Source organism: Myotis yumanensis, unplaced genomic scaffold, assembly GCF_028538775.1.
Source record: "Myotis yumanensis isolate MYYU_CA2020_CCGP unplaced genomic scaffold, mMyoYum1.0.hap1 SCAF_10, whole genome shotgun sequence".
Taxonomy (NCBI): domain Eukaryota; kingdom Metazoa; phylum Chordata; class Mammalia; order Chiroptera; family Vespertilionidae; genus Myotis; species Myotis yumanensis.
This window is the reverse complement of record NW_027223761.1, coordinates 28,763,443-28,782,845: the sequence shown is the minus strand read 5'-3', so window position 1 is coordinate 28,782,845 and position 19,403 is coordinate 28,763,443. Positions and strand designations below refer to the sequence as shown.

Below are 19,403 nucleotides of genomic sequence, written 5' to 3'. Positions count from 1 at the left end.
TGGAGGAGTCCAGTGTGAGTAATAGATTTTAGTTTGATTTTTTTTCAACAGCCATTTCTGGGCACCTATTAGTGCATTAGCCATTCTTGTAAGTAAGCTGAGTGCAACTGCTAACCACTGTTCGGGGCAGCAAGGGTCAGGGACCCCAGAGAAGCCCCACAGGGCCTTGTGGCTCTTTAGATGAAAAGGGGTGGCTTCTGGTTTCCCAGAGGAAATGGCAGGGAAGGGGGACTGGGGGCAAAGGTTGGATATGGGTGTGAGGCGATGAGGGGGGCAGTGAGGCATCCCAATCCGAGGAAAGAGCTCAACCAAAGAGTTAATGACGGCCAAGTGGTGTAATTTATGTGCCTGCCAGGGTTTGTTAGAGGACCACTAGTCTGTTAAAGCAATTGTTTTTCAAGCTAGAATGAAATAGCACTGATAAGGTAATATTCAAAACTTTACAATTTGACATGATTCATTAACCATCAAACTAACAGAGAAACTTTAAAAAGAATTAATCAGCATTTATTGAGCCCTTTGTATATGCAACACCCATGCTAAACACTGGACATAAAGTAGTGAACCCTTCACCTGCGTAGGCCATGGTGGTCAGAATTCTGTTACCTGCAGCCAAATACAACTCTTATTTTTTTATTGTAATAAAATATATCTCATATAATGTCCATGTTAGCCATTTAAAAATACAATGTCCTGGCCCCGGCTAGGTGGCTCAGTTGGTTGGAGCATCGTCCTGTACACCAAAAGGTTGTGTGCGGGTTTGATTCCGATTGGGGTACATATGAGAGGCAACTAATCGATGTTCCTCTCTCACATCAATGTTTCTCTCTCTCAGAATCATTGGAAACATTAAGTACATTCACACTGTAGTACAACATTACACCATCTATCTCCCAAACTTTTTGTTCTTCTCCAACTAAAACTCTGTACCCATTGAACAATAACTCCCCATTCCTTCCTCCCTCAGCCCCTGGCAACCACCATTCTACTTTCTGTCTCTATGAATTTGACTACTTTAGGTACCTCTTATAAGTGGAATTATGTAGTATTTGTCCTTTCATGATAGGTCCATTTCAGTTTGCATGTCTTTGAAGTTCATCCATGATATAGCATGTGTCAGAACTTCCCTCCTTTTGAAGACTGAATTAACATTTCTTTGTATGTACATACCACATTTAGTTTATCCATTCATTTATCCAAACAATATTTAGTGTTTATCCATTGATGGACACTCGGATTGCTTTTACCTTTTGGCTATTGTGTGTAATGCTGCTGTGAACGTAGGTGTACAAATATCTGTTCAAGTCCCTGCTTTTACTTTGTTTAGGGTATTTATCCAGGATTGAAATTGCTGAATCATATTCTATGTTTAATTTTTTTCAGGAACTGCCATTGTGTTTCCCACAATGGCTGTGCCACCTTACATTCCCACAGTAACACTTATTTTCTGTTTTTGTTTTTTTAATAGCCATCCTAAGGGGTATGAAGTGGTATCTCATTGTGGTTTTGGTTTGCGTTCCCTGATGATTGACGATGTGAATATCTTGCCATATGCATATTGGCTGTTTGGATATCGTCTTTGGAGAAAAGTCTATTCAAGTCCTTTGCCCATTTTTAATCAGTTTGTTGTGTTGTTGAGTTACAGGGGCTCTTTTTGTATTCTGGATATCAATTCCTTATTATATATGTGATTTGCAAGTATTTTCTCCCATTTCATAGGTTGCCTTTTCACTCTGTTCATAGTGCCCTTTGATGCACAAATGTTTTTAATTTTTGGAAGTTTAACTTATCTATTTTTCTTTTGTTGCCTCTGCTTTTGGAGTCATGTCCAAGAAACCACTGCCAAGTCCAGTGTCATGAAGCTTTTGTCCTCTGTTTTCTTCTAAAAGCATTATACTTTTAACTCTTATGTTTAAGTTTGTGATCCATTTTGAGTTATTTTTTATATGGTATAAGGTATTAATCCAACTTCATTTTTTTTGCCTGTGAATATCCAGTTTTCCCAGCACCACTTCCTGAATATACTCTCCTTACCCCATTGAATAGTCTTGAAAATCATTTGACCATATATGCAAAAGTTTATTTCTGGGCTCTCTAGTCTACTCCTTTGGTCTATATGTCTGTCTTTATGCCAGTATCACACAAACTTGATTATTGTAGTTTTGTAGTACGTTTGAAATCTGAACTTATGCGATCTCCAATTTGTTCTTTTTCAAGATTGTTTTGGTTATTTGGAGTCACTTGAAATTCTGTATGAATTTTAGGGTGGATTTTTCTATTTCTGCAAAAGCACACACACAAAACAACCCACAGTCATTGGGATTTTGACAGGGGTTGAATTAACAACAAGTTTAAAAAAAAAGATTTGTTTGTATAAATCACTATCTTTATTCTAACTTGGTTGTTCCGGGAGCTTGTAGAATTGTAGACACAAGAAGATTCAGAGCGTATGGACCCAGAGCCCAGCTTCTTCTCACTCCATGCCCTCTCACTGTCCTTGTGATTCTCATGCCTTCCTTCTCCCTCTCCCTATCTCCAAGGGTTCTCTCCAAGAAGGAATTGGAGAGAAGACTGTGTTGAAGCCCGTGCCCTTAATAGTAGACATTGGTCACAACAGTTCTGAGAAAGCTTCTCCAGCCTCAGGGCATCCTGCAGCACCACTGAGTGGATTGAGGGAGGCTCTGTGGTCTGGTGGCTCACAGGGTTGGAAAGAAATGGACTTAAGCAGCTCTGAAAACAGTCTCCAGTCTATGTGCCTGGAGCCTATGTACTTACACACACACACACACACACACACACACACACAACTGGTTTCAATTACCCTAACACATTCGAATGCTCAAGATTGACACCTTAACAAATTATAGGAAATTGCAAACATTTTCCCAGGCCCAATTATCAGGCCTTTTCCTGAAGATTACAGGGAAGACTTAGGCAGGGAAACCTCCCCGAGGCAGGTTTACAATTACAGTAGGGTGATGGGAGGTGGGATCTGCAGGCTTTGAGTACCCTCCCTGAGTACCTGCTGGCATTGGGACCAGACCACCAACGTCTCCCTAACTCAGATCTGAACTAAGATGCTGGGGACAGAGGGACCCGGGGCCAGTGTTGGCCCTCATGGAGGGAGAGAGGAAGATATGCTTGTTTATCAGTGGTGGACAGTATTTTCATTTACAAAGTATTTCGGTTACTGTCTGGGAAGGTGAAGGCTGGTTGCCAGAAAAACCAAGCTGTTCCCCTTCCTAAAGGAGGATTCATGCTCTCCCTAAACCCTTAAAAATTTAGCAAAATAAAAGCCTTTCTTCAAAGGCATCCTGTCTGCAATATTTCAAATGAGACTTTTTCTTCTTGCTGTGGTTTGTCAGTTGGTGGTGGGTGGACCTTGTAAGCTTGTCTTTTCAGGCCGAGATGTACAGTCTGCAGGTCCTTTAGTGGGACATAAAGTCTGTCTGGGGCTGTGATCAGCACCTATCAGAGTTCATTGTACATCCTAAGAGGGTGTCTTGGTATTTATCAGTTTGACTTGTGGTATTTTGAGACTTGTTGGGTGTGATGTAAACTGTCATTCTTACTATGTTTAGTAATCAAAAACTTGTGAAAGGGATTATTTTAAAAATTATCTTTGGCTAAACAAAGCCCGGTCATGTTGCCCTATCTGGCCATTCTCAGCAAAATGTCATGCTTAAGTATGTATAAAGTTCTAAAAGTAGCCATCTTAGATTAGTTTTGAACCTCTCCTTTATTTGGGCCTTCTGATTTGATTTCTATTTGGTTGATTACATTTAAAAAGACTTAATATCACGTAAATATTTCTTGTTTAATGGAAAAGTGCTTCCCCAACTTTAGTCTTTCACAAACCTTCCGTGTAATTGTTGCCAAATCTGTGAACCACTTGTATTTGTTTGTTTCCTATTTTCCTTAAATCAACTCAAATTTAATCTACATTTAATATTCATGAAACTGCAACTTTATAGATGGCTATTTATCTTTCCTAATATGCAATAAGATAAATATATAACTTTTAAAATCTAAAAATGCTCACCCATGTGCCCTGTAAAACAAGGTCACCTCCCTCAGAGGCCCACATGGCAGTGCTGGGGAAATACTGATGTTCTTTCAGGCTTTTCTCCTTTCTCCCTCTTCAATGCCTTTGCTCTAACAAAGGTTCCCAGACATGAGAAAAGAAATGAGCTTTCCATTATTAGGGAGAGAAGTGCTCTTAATTTTAAAGGACTCACCCCACCCTCTCTTTTCCATGCTTGCTTTCATACAATACTAGCATTTCTGAATTCACTAGCAACTCCTCCAAGGTTGACTATACCTGGACCAGGTTTCTCCATTTATCAGTAAACATCCTGAGAGGACTTTGGAGGGGACTGTTTGGAGGTGGAGAAGCCCTGTGTGTCACAGCTCAGAGTGATGGTAGAACTTGGTGAGTGGTCTGCGTTCATGGGCCAGAGGGACAGGCCTGGCTGTGGCCCAGCCGCACAGGGTCATGTGGAGACCTGCTGAAATGGGATAGAAATAGAGCTGAAAGGACTCTAGGGAAACAGCTCATCCTCTTTCTTACAAGTGGGGCGACTGGGGTGCAGAGGGGCAAAACGGCATATCTAGTGTCACACCCTTTGTTGATGACAAACTCTGAGGCTTGGTAAGAAAACTCGTGCTCAGAATCTCAGCACCTGGTATTAAAAATGGCTGCTTTCCAAAGATAGAGGAGCAGGCCCCACCAGCCACTTCACCAGCATCTAAAGTGAGTGACAGAGTTGTGTCAAGTGAATCTGGGCAGACCACACAGGACCCCGAGCCCCCTTCACGATTAAGGGGATTTTGGCCATGACACAAGCGACAGTATTGATCTGAACCTCAGCTGCCTTGTCGTCCTGCTTAGGGAACTTCTGGAACGCAAGTGCACAGGCATCTCCAGGCAGTAATAGCAGTAATGAGTGTCCTTCAGATGCCCCCAGGATCTCACAACCAGGGGAGCCCAGGCTAAAGGCCAAGGGGGGCAGTTCTGAATCTCCAAGTCCTGATCCTGGAGGGGGTGTTTTTTTTGTTGTTGTTGTGTGTGTTTTTCTGAGCTTAGGCTGAGACATTTTAATAAAACCCTAATGACTAATCACAAATCTTGTGTCTCCCATTGCGTTAACTATAACTTGCAAATGTCAAAACTACCAACCAATAATTGAGAAACCATGTATAGTTGACCCTTGAACAATCCGGATTTGAACTGTGCAGGCCCACTGATACATAGATTTCCCCCAATAAATACTATAAACGTATTTTCTCTTCCTTGTGATTTTCTTAATGACATTTTCTTTTCTCTAGCTTATTTTATTACAAAAACACAGTATATAATACATAAAACATACAAAATATGTGTTCATGGACTTTACGTTGTTGGTAAGGCTTCCACTCAGTAGTAGGTTGTTAGTAGTTACGTTTTGGGGGAGTCAAAATTATACATGAAATTCAGCTGTTTTTCTAGGGCTAGCTGTATAACCATTTCCGGGGCTCTGGCAGGTGTTGGGACACAAAGATGAATCGGGAAGGGGGCGGGGGTGTCTGTCCTGGAGGAACTCACAGACCAGTGGTATAAGAAACCAGCCCATTGCGTGACAAACTCGAGTCACCTCCTCTGTGAGGGGTTCCCAAACCCTCCAGGAAGAATTGGTGGATCCCGGTCCTTGGGTCTTGTACAGCCCTCACAGCCCTTTATGTGATTGCTGTGTTCTGTTTTGAGGTCTGTTGCCCCTTTGGACAGTGAATTCGTAGAGGGCAGCAGCTGTATTTTATGTAACTCTGTATTTCCAGTGCCTGGTGTAAGTAGGTAGCCCTCCAAAATCCTTTTATGGGGAGGTATGGACAGTCTCCTAGGAAAACACAGACTAGGGAGCAATTCCATGTGATGCAAGCCAGACAGTTCCTTAAGCTGGAGGGTCTCAGACAGTGTGGCGGAGGAGAAGGCACTGAGCTGGGGTTTGAAAGACAAGTAGGAGTTTCTGGGAGCTGTCTCACCGGGGCCTGAGAAGTGACCCTGTGAGTGCCTGTCCTGCCTACGTTGTGTGAGCCCTTTCCCTCCATCACACATCTTTCCTGAGGGAGACAAGCATCTTCAGTTAGTCTGCATATTTCATTTAGACAAACCCGTTTAACTCTGGGTCAGTCCTTAGTTAGTTAGTTGTTGGCTAATTTCCAGACAGGTATGTTTCCTGGCCGGTGTGGCTCATTTGGTTGAGCATCGCTTCATGCACTGAGAGGTCATTGGTTCGATTCCCAGTCAGGGCACGTGCCCAGGTTTTGGGCTCATTCCCCAGTAGATGGCATGCAGGAGGCAGCCTGTGAATGTTTCTCTCTCATCGATGTTTCTCCCCGCCCCCCCACTCCTTTCCTCTTCTCTAAAAATCAATAAAAACATTTAAAAAAATATGCAGAGATGTTAGGTAGGGGCATTTCTCATCGAAACCATTTCCAACAAGCCTTATGAGTTCCAAGGAATGCATGGGAGCAGAGACGGCCCAGTGATTCATGTGTGTATGGTCAGTGCATGGTCAGCGGGGAATATGCCTAAAACGTCTTTGGGGAAGAGCGGTGTGGCTCTAGATGTGACGTCGTCATTCCTGTAAGACTGTAGCAACCTGCTCCCAAAGCCCCCTTCTCCCGAGCACTTATTTCCTAACAGATGTTACCATGGATTCAGGAATGGCGTTGACTGTCATTTGTTCCTCCCGCTAGGATGTATGCTCCAGGAGGGCAGGGATCTTTGTTTGTCATCGATGTATCCCAAGTGCCTAGAGCCATGTCTGCACATACTAAGGTGCTCATTGAATGAGTGACTATTGATATGAATGAATATATTGAATGAATGAATGAATGAATGAATGCTCTGCCCCAGGTCTCAGCCTCCCCTGGTAAAGGGAGAACAGCTGTCCTAAGAGAAATACAATTGGGCATTGGAAGGGCATTAGGATTTCCTCCAGAGAGCCGGCCTCTGGGGTACAGGCTGCCTCCTTTCCAGTGTCTGGGCTGGCTCAGGCCTCACCTCCGATGTCATAAACACACCTAAGCAATAGAAAAGGCAGTGCCTGGAAAGCACTCTCGTCCTTCACGTGCTGTTGTTGAAATGTATTCTTCCTCAAAGGAGGTCGCCGTGATACAGTCCCACAGGAGCACTGTGTCAGGAGCCCTGGGCTCCCATTCCAGGGACGTTTGCTTCCCGCTGCATGAGTTAGGGTCTGTCCTTAGCCCTCCCTGAGCCTCAGTCTCCTCGTCCCTAAAGTTGGGCAGTTATCCCCTCTTCACCGTGTGTGTGCCAAACACTGTGCCCGACACCCCGAGGCCCTCTGGAAGCAGCGCCAGGCGGTGAGAGCTCGGAAGGCAGGCAGTGTGGGTGGGTGCCATGAGCCTGTCTCCGAGCCAGTCTCCGGCCTCCCCAGGAAAAGATCCAGCACCGCCCCGTGAGTTTTCTTAGGGAGGATTGTGCAGCACCCCACCCCCACTCCCCATCCCAACCCAAATCCCCAGTAAGTCAGGAAGATGTATGTGTTTTAAAACATTGGGAGGTCTGCTTTGGATCACCCTGGGCTGTGGCTTCCCTGAGCAGCTGAGAGCGAGGGAAGCCGTTCCCCTGCCCGGAGCTTACCCGCCCCCCCCGCCCCCAACGCACCCCCCCCCCCCCCACCCCGCACCGCACGTGTCCCACACAGGGGCTGCCTTCACTCCGCTTGGGCGGCCGTTGACTTTTAAATCATAAAAAGCCGCTCTGTACACAGTTTACTCTGTTGCTAGAAGGCAGCGGAAGATAGGTATTAGAGAGAGAGAGAGAGAGAGAGAGAGAGAGAGAGAGAGAGAGAGAGACAGAGAGAGAGAAAAGCTGGAAAGAAAGAGCAGAAGAAGCAGCCATTAATCCCGCCGGCTTCTGGGCACCGGAGCAGTTACGGATGACAAAAGCTAATTAGAAACATGAGCAGTTTAACCAAAAACACTTGTGACAATTGGAAGGACAGCTTCTCTGGTAGGAGAGCTTTTCACAGGGAGTTGTTTCGGGAGAAAGTGGCTGCCGCTCGGTAAGTCCTGTCACTCTGACTGCAAACAAGGATGTGCGCTCTGGGGTCTGAAGTGCCGCATCCATCTGCTCTGTGCACCGGGCAGGCGGGCGGGCAGGCGCACGTGGGCGCGGGTGGGCACCGGGCTCAGCCGCCAAGGGCCTTCCTGCTGCCTTGGCTCTGACCGCGCCCTTGCTCACAGCCAGGGCTGCTTGGTTCTGGCTGTTCCTGAGGAGGGCGCTACGGTGCTCATGTCCGGTGCTCATGTCCATTATATGGGCCCTCCTGGTGGTGAGCAGAACTCCAGTTGGGAGCCCGCCCTTCCCAGAATAAATTCCAGTTCCAGTTTGGAAATATGCTGAGGTTTTTCTGAGCAGAGTCTGGCCGGGGACATCCCCCCTGAGCGCCAAGGGGGAAGCCTTGACTTTCAGATAACCCGCGACAATGAAGCCCTGTGCACAGTTTATACGCTAAGCTGAAAAGTCTTTCCTATTTTAAGTCTAGTCTGAATCGTGTTTGTAACTCTTTGAAAGTGCCAAACATAGGGAAAACCGATCTGTTTGATAGGACTTAGCAACTTCTGTGGGTAATCATCCTTCTGTGAAGATGATGCTTGGTTTTCTTCTACTCCTCCCCCCCCCCCCAAATATTTTTATTGATTTTCAGAGAGAGGAAGGGAGAGGGAGAGAGAAACATTGATGTGAGAGTGAAACATCAATCGGCTGCCTCCTGCATGCTCCCTATGGGTCATGTGCCCTGACCCAGAATCAAACCGGCAGCCTAACCAGGAGGGTGCCTAACCAACTAGCCACACTGGCCAGGCTTTTCTTTTTCTTCCTTTCTTTTTTTTTTTGCCTGTTCTGTTTTAATGTAACTGCTACATTGTTTTCTTAAAGTTCGGTTGGATAATGCTCAATTGTTTCCCATAACTGGGAAATGGTGCCGTGGGCTGAATAACTCAAAAGCAGTAGACATTTCCTACATCCTTCCTACAACACCACAGTGGGGGTGCAGGTGTGAGTTTGTTTCTTTTTCCATAAATATAAGTGTTAATTGTTCTTTGTGCACGCACATTTGATGTTAAGATCGGGGTGCCTTTGCACAGCACGTGCGGAAATGTGAACTGTGAGTGATGGAGAGCAGGAGGAAGTCGAGGAAGGATTTAAAATTAGCCTCAGGTAACGCACAGAGCAGGGAGTGGGGCTCTGAGGCACTTGGGCTGGGAGTGGGCGGCTGCGGCACCATGGCCGACCCTCCTCACCCTCAGTGAGGCAGGCCCACCAGTGTAACTCAGTCTCCCTTCTCTCTCCCATCTCCGCAGAGCCCTTGGCCAGCCCCGCCTCCTCCCACCCCGGGATGAGCGAAAGTGCACCTGCTTCTTTCGAGAGTGGCAGCAGCTCCACCCTTGCTAACTGCGGTGTCTCCTCGGCCATCCCCCAGCCCGGCGCGGCCACCAAGCCCTGGCGCAGCAAGTCCATCAGCGTAAAGCACAGCGCCACGTCGTCCATGCTCTCGGTCAAGCAGCCCGTGCCCGAGGCCCCCAGGCCCAGCCCCGAAGCCTTGAAGCCAGCACCCAACACCCAGAAGTCCATGCTGGAAAAGCTAAAACTCTTCAACAGCAAAGGGGGCTCCAAGGCAGGGGAGGGCCCGGGGTCTCGGGACACGAGCTGTGAGCGGCTGGAGATTCTGTCCAGCGTCGAAGAGAGCGAAGAGATGGAGGCCACTGGCCGCACGCTCTCCACGGCGGGCCCCGCTTCCAGCAGCCCCAAGATCGCACTCAAGGGCATTGCCCAGAGAACGTTCAGCCGGGCGCTGACCACCAAGAAGAGTTCCCCGAAAGGCAACGAGAAGGAAAAGGAGAAACAGCAGCGGGAGAAGGAAAAGGAGAAAAGCAAGGACCTTGCCAAGAGAACCTCTGTGACAGAGAGGCCAGACCTCAAAGAGGGGCCCAGAGAAGACCCCAGCGGGGCAGCTGCGACAGAGATGCCAAAAAAGTCCTCCAAGATCGCCAGCTTCATCCCCAAAGGGGGCAAGCTCAGCAGTGCCAAGAAGGAGGCCGCGGCCCCTTCCCTCAGTGGAATACCAAAACCAGGGATGAAGAGCATGCCCGGGAAGTCCCCAAGTGCCCCTGCCCCTTCCAAGGATGGGGAGCGGAGCCGGGGTGGGAAGCCGAGCTCGGGGCTGCCCCAGCAGAAGCCCCAGCTGGACAGCAGACACTCCAGTTCCTCCTCCAGCCTGGCGTCCTCGGAAGGCAAAGGCCCCGGCGGGACCACCCTGAACCACAGCATCAGCAGCCAGACTGTCAGCGGGTCCGTCGGGACCACCCAGACCACAGGAAGCAACACCGTCAGTGTTCAGCTACCTCAGCCCCAGCAGCAGTACAGCCACCCCAACACTGCCACGGTCGCGCCGTTCCTGTACAGGTAGGAGCAGCCGCCACGCCCTTCCCGGGCCATGGACAAGGGGGCCTTTCTGGTGGCTTCTAGGTGACCGAGGGCAGGAACCAGGACTGCCCTCTGGGAACATATAGGTCAACAGCTGAGGTACCAGGGATAAGCTCTCACAGAGGTATAGGCAGTGCGCTTGAGGGAACGATGAATACAGCAGGGCTTAGGGAGGGTCAGAGAAAGCTAAAGAGAGGAGGTCAAATTTGAGCTGACCCAGGATGAGTAGGAATGCACCAGGCCTGTGGGGATGGGGAGTGGGGACGGGAGGGCGGCGGGGGGAGAGGTGGGTGGGTGCATTTCAGAAGCAGCAGCAGCATGAGCAGATGTGTGAGGGGTGGTTTGGTGTCACTCGGCAGGCTCCAACATCAGCCCATCCTGAATGTACTTTAAAAATGAAAAACCCAGAAGCCACCCTGCTGAGTAGCTGAGGCTTCTCCTCACAGAGGTGTGGTCTTGGACGCCGTTTCTCACCATAGCACACAGAGTAAGCACGTTTCCAGTCCCTGCTGTGTGCTGGGGTGTCGGAGGAGAGAGCAGGAAGAGGGAGACGGGGAGCGGCGAGCGGGGCCAATTCTAGAAGAAGGAAAGAACCGGGATGTACTGAGGAGACAAGCCTGGGTGTTTGCATCTGACCGTCCTTCTGTCTGTTATCTGTCCCTCGCTCTCTGACTCTGGTAGCAGCACATCCATAGGAACATGTCATATCCTAGGCTCTCGTTTTATAGTTTCCACCCTAAGTACGTACACATACACAGCTGTACACACACACACTCATACGCCCATAGGTATGTGGAAGTACATCAACAGTCACATATAAGTGTGAGCACAGGTACATATTTGTATATAAAATGCCAGTGCACATATGCACACGTGTGTACATAGCCGTTCATAGGCTTAGACTCGTGCCCATTCCCTGCCTGAGTGGTGTCCTAGGAGATTGTTAGCACTCCTGCCAATAGCTGCTGGCAAGACTGCCTGGAGTGGTTTCAGAGTAAAGCCAGCTGGGTCCAGCCAGTGAGGCAATGTCAGGCCTGAGGGTCACGCCCGAACCTTGTAACTGGGAGCTAGTCATCTTTTTATTAAGTCACGTCATCAGCTCAGCTAACAGTCCAGAGAAGAGGGCCAAGGCTTAGATAACGACTCAGCACTCGTCTGCACGCACAGCTTTTAATACAGTTATTCTCTGAACAGTTTTCAAAATTAAAATATATGGCAGTCTTTGATCACCATCAGTCCTATTCCCCCCTGTTTTTGGGTCTGGAATCATTTACAAGTTTATAAAATATCTAACCTTTATTTAAAAATTTAAAGCTTTTTTGTTAATCCTCACCTGAGGATATTTTTCCCATTGGGTTTTAGAGAGAGTGGAAGGGAAGGAGAGATAGGGGGGCGGGGAGGAGGGCAGGAGAGAGAGAAAGAAGGAAAGAAATATCGACATGAGAGAGTCACATCAATTGATTGTTCCCTGCATGCGCCCGACTGGGGCCAGGGATCGAACCTGCAACCAAGGCACGTGCCCTTGACCGGGAATCGAACCCTTGACCCAGCGGTGCACAGGCTGGCACTCTAAACACTGAGAACACTGGCCAGTGCAAACATTGCAAGCTTTTTTATGAGAGAAACACTCTTAATGGTAAAGAGCAAGCGTCTGGCAAGTAGGAGGAGGGAGAAAATTCCTTGTGTATCTGTCAAGCCTCATGTTAAGCTTCCCCTGTCTGATGTCCCTCTGCCCCTCGAGGTGCCTTTTCGCTTTACATGAGCCAGGCAGAGGCTGAGAAGGAAAGCGCTGAGATGGAGCCAGGACCCCTGGCCTCTGTCCCTCCTGCAGCACCCTGTGTGGTCCTGGGACTGGCCTCAGGAACCACCGCTGAGTGAGCACCACGTGTGCGCAGAGACCCAGCTAAGAGCTCTTCATGCCTCGGCTCATTTCTTCATCCCCACGTTTCTATGAGCTGCCTACCTTTTTTGAAATCCTCATTCTATAGCTGAACAAGCGGAGGCTTAGAGGAATTAGATAACTTGCTCTCAGTCACAGAGCTAGTAGCCAGGGGAGCTAGTGTTTAACCCCTCGGCTCAGTGAGAGAGAACGTTGCTGGCCACTGCACTGTCTCCGCTCTGCAGATCACGCGACTGATTGTCTCCATCTCTAGAGTGAGAGACATGATCAAAGAGGTTTTTAAAATGGTGCAGACTTCCTTTATGCTTTAAATCCCTGTCTCCAGTTGATGGCTCGCTGTATGTAACCTACAGGGCTCTCCCCATATCCTCTACATGTTAGTGATTTTACCAGGGGATGAAAGGAAGATAAATCATTATAGGAATCACTCAGAATGAATTCAATTTATCAATGTAGAAGCAACAGTGAACGCCTCTATCACTTTTATGTTGTCCCACATGTGGTTTTTGTAGTAGCCAGGAGAGGTCGCCGTTGTTCCCACTATACAGATGCAGGCCCAGGGATTCAGAGGTGAAGTGACTTACTCCCATCATGGCTGTCAAGTTACAGACTCCAGACCTGAAGCCAGCTACAGGGTCAGGCCCCAAGTGTGATGTTCTTCTCGCTGCCCAGCACCGTCCTAGACTTAAACGTTTCTCATTCATTCATTCAATGCATTTATCCTGCCTTGAGTACCTGCTCAGTGTGTGAACTTAACAAATGGTGTTCTTATGGGCACATGTCAAAGAGCCAGTCTTCGCCTGCAGAGCTCTCCATCGAGTTGAGGAAAGATTTATTAATTACATCAGAGTGTAACGAGCAGGCCTTGGGAGAATAAGGAGTGCTGTAGGCACGCCCACGGGGTGGCATCATCATCTGGCTGATGGCTAAGCCAGGGAGGGCTTCCAGCTCAAGATGACTCGGGACTGCGTCTTAAAGGCAGATTAGGAGCAAACTAAAGAAGAAAGAGGAGCGGGGCCTTTAGGCAGAGGTCACAACAACTACAGAGACAACACCGCCAAAGGCATGGCACGATCTGGGGATGGAGATGAGCCACGTGTGGGTGGGGCAGAGGGGAGGCCTGTGTGTACAGGGCAGGAGTGGCAGGAGATGGGGCTGGGAGTGAAGGAAGACTTCCATGACGTAGGGCACCTTCTACCGCAATAAGGATTGTAAACCTTATTCTGTGGGAAATGGGAACCCATTGGTGGCCTTTGATCAGAGGGTGATGTGGTCACATCAGGATCACAGAGAACAGTGGAGATGGTGTGGGGAGAGGATCAGGCCTCGGGACAGTCTAGGATAGAGCCAGTCTCCTTCTTGGGCCCCAAAGGCAGTATAAAAAGACGGGGGTCTCAGGATGAGCCAGGCTGTGGCGGAGGGAACTCCAGGCCTCTGGATGGAGCAGCCACCATGTGTCACCGGCAGGTGGAGCTCATTCAATCCAAAGTTTCTTATTTTTACTGGGGAAAGCAGAATTCCAGCTATTTCTTGTGAAATCTCCCAATTTTTAAATATTGAAACTAATTCAAAAGCTTTCAAATAGTGTGCATACCAATGAGAGCATAATCTGTGGGTTGGTTTCTACACCTGGCTGCCACGTACAGCCCCCAGGCTGGAGGCAGCGTACCTGCTTACAAAGCCCTCATGGGGCCGAGGCAGAGATGAAGAGAGCTGGGACTCTGGCCAGCGGATGGAGAGGAACACTGGGAATATGTAAACTCTTTAAAGGTAGAGATGACCAGAACTGGGAACCGATGGCTCCAGGCCAAAGGGAGGAGGACTAGATAGATGACTTGAGGGTTATCAGCACATCCCCCACATTTAAGACAGTTCTCATTCTTGGCAAACGCTTTCTTCATAGACAGTGAAGTCTGGTTGTGAATTAGCTCAGGATGCTAATGAATTAATAATGTTACACCTGGGGTTATGCATCTGAGTGCCGCTATGCATTTGCATGCCCTAAATCAGGGGTCCTCAAACTTTTTAAACATGGGGCCAGTTCACTGTCCCTCAGACCATTGGAGGGCCAGACTATAGTTTAAAAAAAAAAAACTATGAACAAATTCCTATGCACACTGCACAGATCTTATTTTGAAGTAAAAAAACAAAACGGGAACAAATACAATATTTGTATTTGCATGTGGCCCGCGGGCCGTAGTTTGAGGACCCCTGCCCTAAATGAACAGGGGTAGTCAGGGCAAGCACACATTGCGTGAAGCCGTTGCCTCAATTGTCTCGACAAATAAGGGCCTGGAGAAGGTTTGGGGAAGTACACATTTCAGTCAAATGTTGAAAGAATGATCAATGAGACCTTTCATGTCAGCAGATCTGAGCTGTGAGTCAGACACCTGGAGGGCAAACACACCTGCTTGGCACGAAGTCCTGACTGCTGTGTCACAGTCACCTTTCCAGAGAGCTCATGCCAGGAGTGGGGTGGGGTGGGGTGAGGAAGGGGGCTGACAGTGGAGTCATCTTATGCTTGACTTGCTGGTGTTGCTGGTGACGTAAAAGTCGCTGTCTGGCATTGACTAAATGGTCCAAACCACCCAGTACTCTCCAGCGTTTTTCCTGCCAGACCTAGCGCCCTGATGGGGACACAGAGGAGCGTTCCCCAGTGCAGGAGGGTTCCCCAGACCCTCCATTTGGGCGATGAATATTTCATCTTTTCTAGTTTGGTGGCTCTCTCTGTTTCTAGGACATTGCTCCACATGCGCAAATGAATTATTTAGCGTCAGTCTGCTGGCCTGACCCATCCTAAAGCTTCTTGCTGCAGGAGGGGCTGGGGGGGGGGGGACAGGGCTGTGGAAAGAACGCAGTGGTCCAGAGGTGGGAGTTACTGCGCTCATGACAAGCGTCTCTGCTTTGGTTTGTGTGTGAAGGTCCCAGACAGACACCGAAGGGAATGTTACCGCCGAGTCCAGCTCCGCGGGGGTGAGCATGGAGCCCAGCCACTACTCCAAGAGTGGACAGCCTGCCCTGGAAGAACTCACCGGTGAGTGTGGAACCCCAGAAACTCTGTGTCCCTTGGCGATGCGGCCTCCTGTGGGACCGCCTGCTGGGAGGGCATGAACCCAGCATGATTTGAAGTTGGTTTGCTGTGGCATTGATCGATGAGCTAAACCAGTGGTCGGCAAACTGCGGCTCCGCAAACCGCAGCTCACAAGCCACATGCGGCTCTTTGGCCCCTTGACTGTGGCTCTTCCTCAAAATACCACGTGCAGGCTCGCACGTACAGTGTGATTGAAACTTCATGGTCCATGTACAGAAGTTGGTATTTTGTGGAAGAGCCGGTATTTTGTGGAAGAGCCACACTCAAGGGGCCAAAGAGCCGCATGTGGCTCGAGAGCCGTAGTTTGCCGACCACGGAGCTAAACAAATTTATAATTTTTATTATTCTTTTTCTTCTCTTTCTTTCCAGTTCTGTCTCTCACACAATCTGTTCCCTCCTCCCCAGAACTGCACATAAGTCTCTTACCTGTTGGCAAAGCATCTTTTAAGATACGTCCCGTTTCATGCGTGTGGGGGCAATGGGCTGCTCTGACACTGAACTTTGAAGCACCTTGTTTACTCTTAAAATCTCTTTCCAACAAAAGTTGGGACTCAAAATACTGCCTTTTTTTTTCTTTCCTGTATGGAAACACCAATTGAACATTGTTCTCAGCATCCTCTATTAACTGGAAAGATTACAGTATGCTGCTTTTACCAAAACCAAAAAGAAAAATTATTTAACTATAGCCTAGACCAGTGGTCGGCAAACTCATTAGTCAACAGAGCCAAATATCAACAGTACAATGATTGAAATTTCTTTTGAGAGCCAAATTTTTTAAACTTAAACTATATCGGTAGGTACATTGTTATTAACTTAATTAGGGTACTCCTAAGGCTTAGGAAGAGCCACACTCAAGGGGCCAAAGAGCCGCATGTGGCTCGCGAGCCGCAGTTTGCCGACCACGGGCCATGATGATTAAAGAGGCATTCTATAAAAACATAGAATCCACAGTTGTCATGGAGTTAATTCCACAAATATTAACGCTACACCATCAGTCTTCATTTAAAGGAGAAAAGTTAGCATCTGAGTTAGAATGCCTGCTGCAGTGCATTCTGAGTGTCCACCTCTGTCTCTCTTCCCCACGCCCAGCTCTGTGCCCTGGGTTCCAGCAACTTCTAACCAGGGAAATGAGTGGTAAGCACTTTTAGCAGTGACTGTTGCTCTCCTATCTTACCACTTCCAGAGTTGCGCTGGAAATTGAATCTGTGTTTGAAATCCATTTATTAGACTCACTGTCCATGACCACATCATTTAAATAGCCACTCCAGCTGCAGCATTGGTCTGCAGGCCATATGATCGAATCTTACCCATCTCACCAGTAGCTCCGAGGATTAATTTCCGAGGATCATCTGAATGATTTAACTATTTCCTTTTGGTTTTGCCGGCTGGGCACAGCAATGGGGCAGAGAGTGCTCAAGCCATTTGTGAGTGATCCATCTTCCAATCGTTTGGGGCCCCACATGTGGGATGGATTCTGCTTGCTTTTCTCCAGGGTTTGTAGCTCCCTTGCATGCATGGGCGGGCACAGATAGCCCAGGAAAAGGACCAAGGGCAGGTGTGGAGCTCAGATGCCTGCTCATCTCCACACACATCCCAGCTCGTGTTCTTATGTGCACACATCAAGAGAGCGAGGCCAGGCTTCAGAGCCCGGCGTGGATCAGATGTGTGTCCTGAGGAGCAGTGTGGATGCATGTCAGGCATGCGGTTCAGCAAAAGTCACATTTGAAAAAGCAGCCACCAGAGAACATTCTGCATAACACATTCTGGAGCATGTGATCCAATAGCAGCCTATGATCGCTAGCTTTTCTCCTTCTGCCCATGGCTCTGCTGCCTCGTGACTGTGAAACCAGCAGAGAGCTCAGAGGTCCTGAGTGCTGTCGGCTACATCAGGGAACAGCCCTGTGCAGCCAGTCGGGCCTGAGCAAGCCTCTCTCCCATTCAGTTGAATGGTGTTGGTGGCTAATGAACAGTTCTTCATGGGTCTTTACATTCAAGCAGTAGGACTCCTCGCGTGTGTGACTATGGGGTGAATTATTTTGTGGAGACGCTGCATGGTGCCAACAGGGTTGAATTTAACTTTTCCATAACTGATCCCTTGAAATGAAAACGAACGGTGCGTTTATTTAGGAATGGACTTTTATGAGGCTGTTTGATCAGTTGCTTAGTTCTTCCCTGTGCTTATGCTAACAGATGGATTTTCCCGAGGTGCTTTGTCAGGTACATAGCATTACAGTTAAGACCGCATCTTGGATTGTAGAGTTTGGAGGAACCACACACTCCTGTTTGTTTACTATCCAGACTGTGAATCCCTTCTGTCACTCACTGATGACTCCTCTTTCAGATTCCGCTTGGGTATTTCCTGTGACGGGAAGATTATTCCTCATAAAGCAGCCTTTCCATATTTTGTGGCTTTAATGGGTAACAGAGTTCTTTTTTCTTACATTTCTAATCCCTGGATAGAATCCAGCTTCCTAAAGCCCACAGACAATGTCGATCTTTGCCATGTAGCAGCTTGTCCCTTAAGCCTTCCTCTTCCAAGTAAGAATCCCAGGTTCCTTCCATGTTCAACACCCTCACCCAACATCTCTAACCACAGCCCTATTGGGTCAGAATGTGCGGTGTTCTCTCCATCATGGCCAATGACTTGAGGGAGGGCTGCCCTTGGCAGACGTGAAAGGTACAGGTAGACGTGGAATAGCTTAATTTTTATGATCTTTTTACATGAGCTGAAAGGATCCTGCTCTCTACACTAGAGCATGACTACCAGGTATATTATCACTTTGTTTGGTCTGAGAGCTGGGGAGAATCTTACACTCAGGCATCTTCCAAGGAGGCAGAATTGACAGTTCAGAACATGACCCTCTAAGCAGAGCAAGTGATTTTACTAGTTTGCATGTCTGTGTCGCTCTTGGAATCTGGTGTATATAGGGCTGTGCGGGAAGTGCACATTTCCCAGCAGGACCCCCAGATACCCCCAAGAGGGAACCAGGACAGTAGAGTCCAACGAGCCCTCATTTTGTGCCAGGTATATCTTATGTGTCATCTCATCTGATCCCCCTCCTACCCTTCGAAAGGAAGGATTTTATCCCCATTTCACAGATGTCCTTTGGAGAGAATAGGTGACTTGTCCAATGTCAAGTGGCTAATCTGCAGCCCTGCCACGATTCAGACCTTTATCTCTCGGAATGCAAAGCCCACGCTCTTTCTTCAGCCCTGCACTGGCCAAACGTCTTCTGGACAATAAATATCTCTTGGGCATCGATAGAAACGTGTGGGGGCTACTGAATGCAAAGGAGAGATGCCATCCCATCTCAAAGATCTTTGAATTTCTGAAGGAGAGTTAACACAAGTAACCATGTCATTAATAGGGACATGGATCAATAATTATTAGACTTTTTGTGTGTGATTAAGCTAATTAATGAAGGTCATTAGTTTCATAATAAATGTTGGCTGCAGGGCCTAGAGCTGTCCGTAGGATCTTACCTTTGTTGGCAGCCTTACTTAGATGAAATGTGGCCACGCCGGCAGCAGCAGATGTTTCACTATGGTCCGGGAGATCGATGCAATTACATTCCTCCAGGGCCATTCCATCACTGCTTTCATTCAAAAACACATACCTACATAGATGTATTTTAAAGAATTGGGTGGGAAGTATAAGTCTGATCACTTTTCAGATAAGAGCGGGAAAAAAATGCCTTCCAAATTTTTCTTGGTTAAAAAGAGGGAGAAAATTGAAAACACTTGCAAATCCAAGTATAGAGAGTTTGCTAAAGCAAATTTCTTCTATAAAGTCACATAACTGTTATTTAATCCATTCCCCAGCCTCTGGGTACCACCGTGCTAAGAACAATTGAAGGGGTTTGTCTTCTGTCTCAGAAAGAAGGTTAATCCTATGACATTTCTTAGCTGCCTATTGTTCTGCT

The 19,403-nt window shown here is 47.9% G+C and overlaps 1 protein-coding gene across 4 annotated transcripts in view; it reads left to right on the top strand.

The window, feature by feature from the left end:
- Positions 1 to 19,403, top strand: part of NAV2 (neuron navigator 2) — a 366,387-nt gene that overhangs the window by 206,329 nt on the left and 140,655 nt on the right. For all 4 annotated transcript variants that reach the window (XM_070428165.1, XM_070428164.1, XM_070428167.1 and 1 more), the window contains 2 exons: positions 9,367 to 10,468; positions 15,311 to 15,423. In XM_070428165.1, the coding sequence (XP_070284266.1) occupies positions 9,367 to 10,468; positions 15,311 to 15,423 (1,215 nt within the window). The remainder of the gene's footprint in view (positions 1 to 9,366; positions 10,469 to 15,310; positions 15,424 to 19,403) is intronic.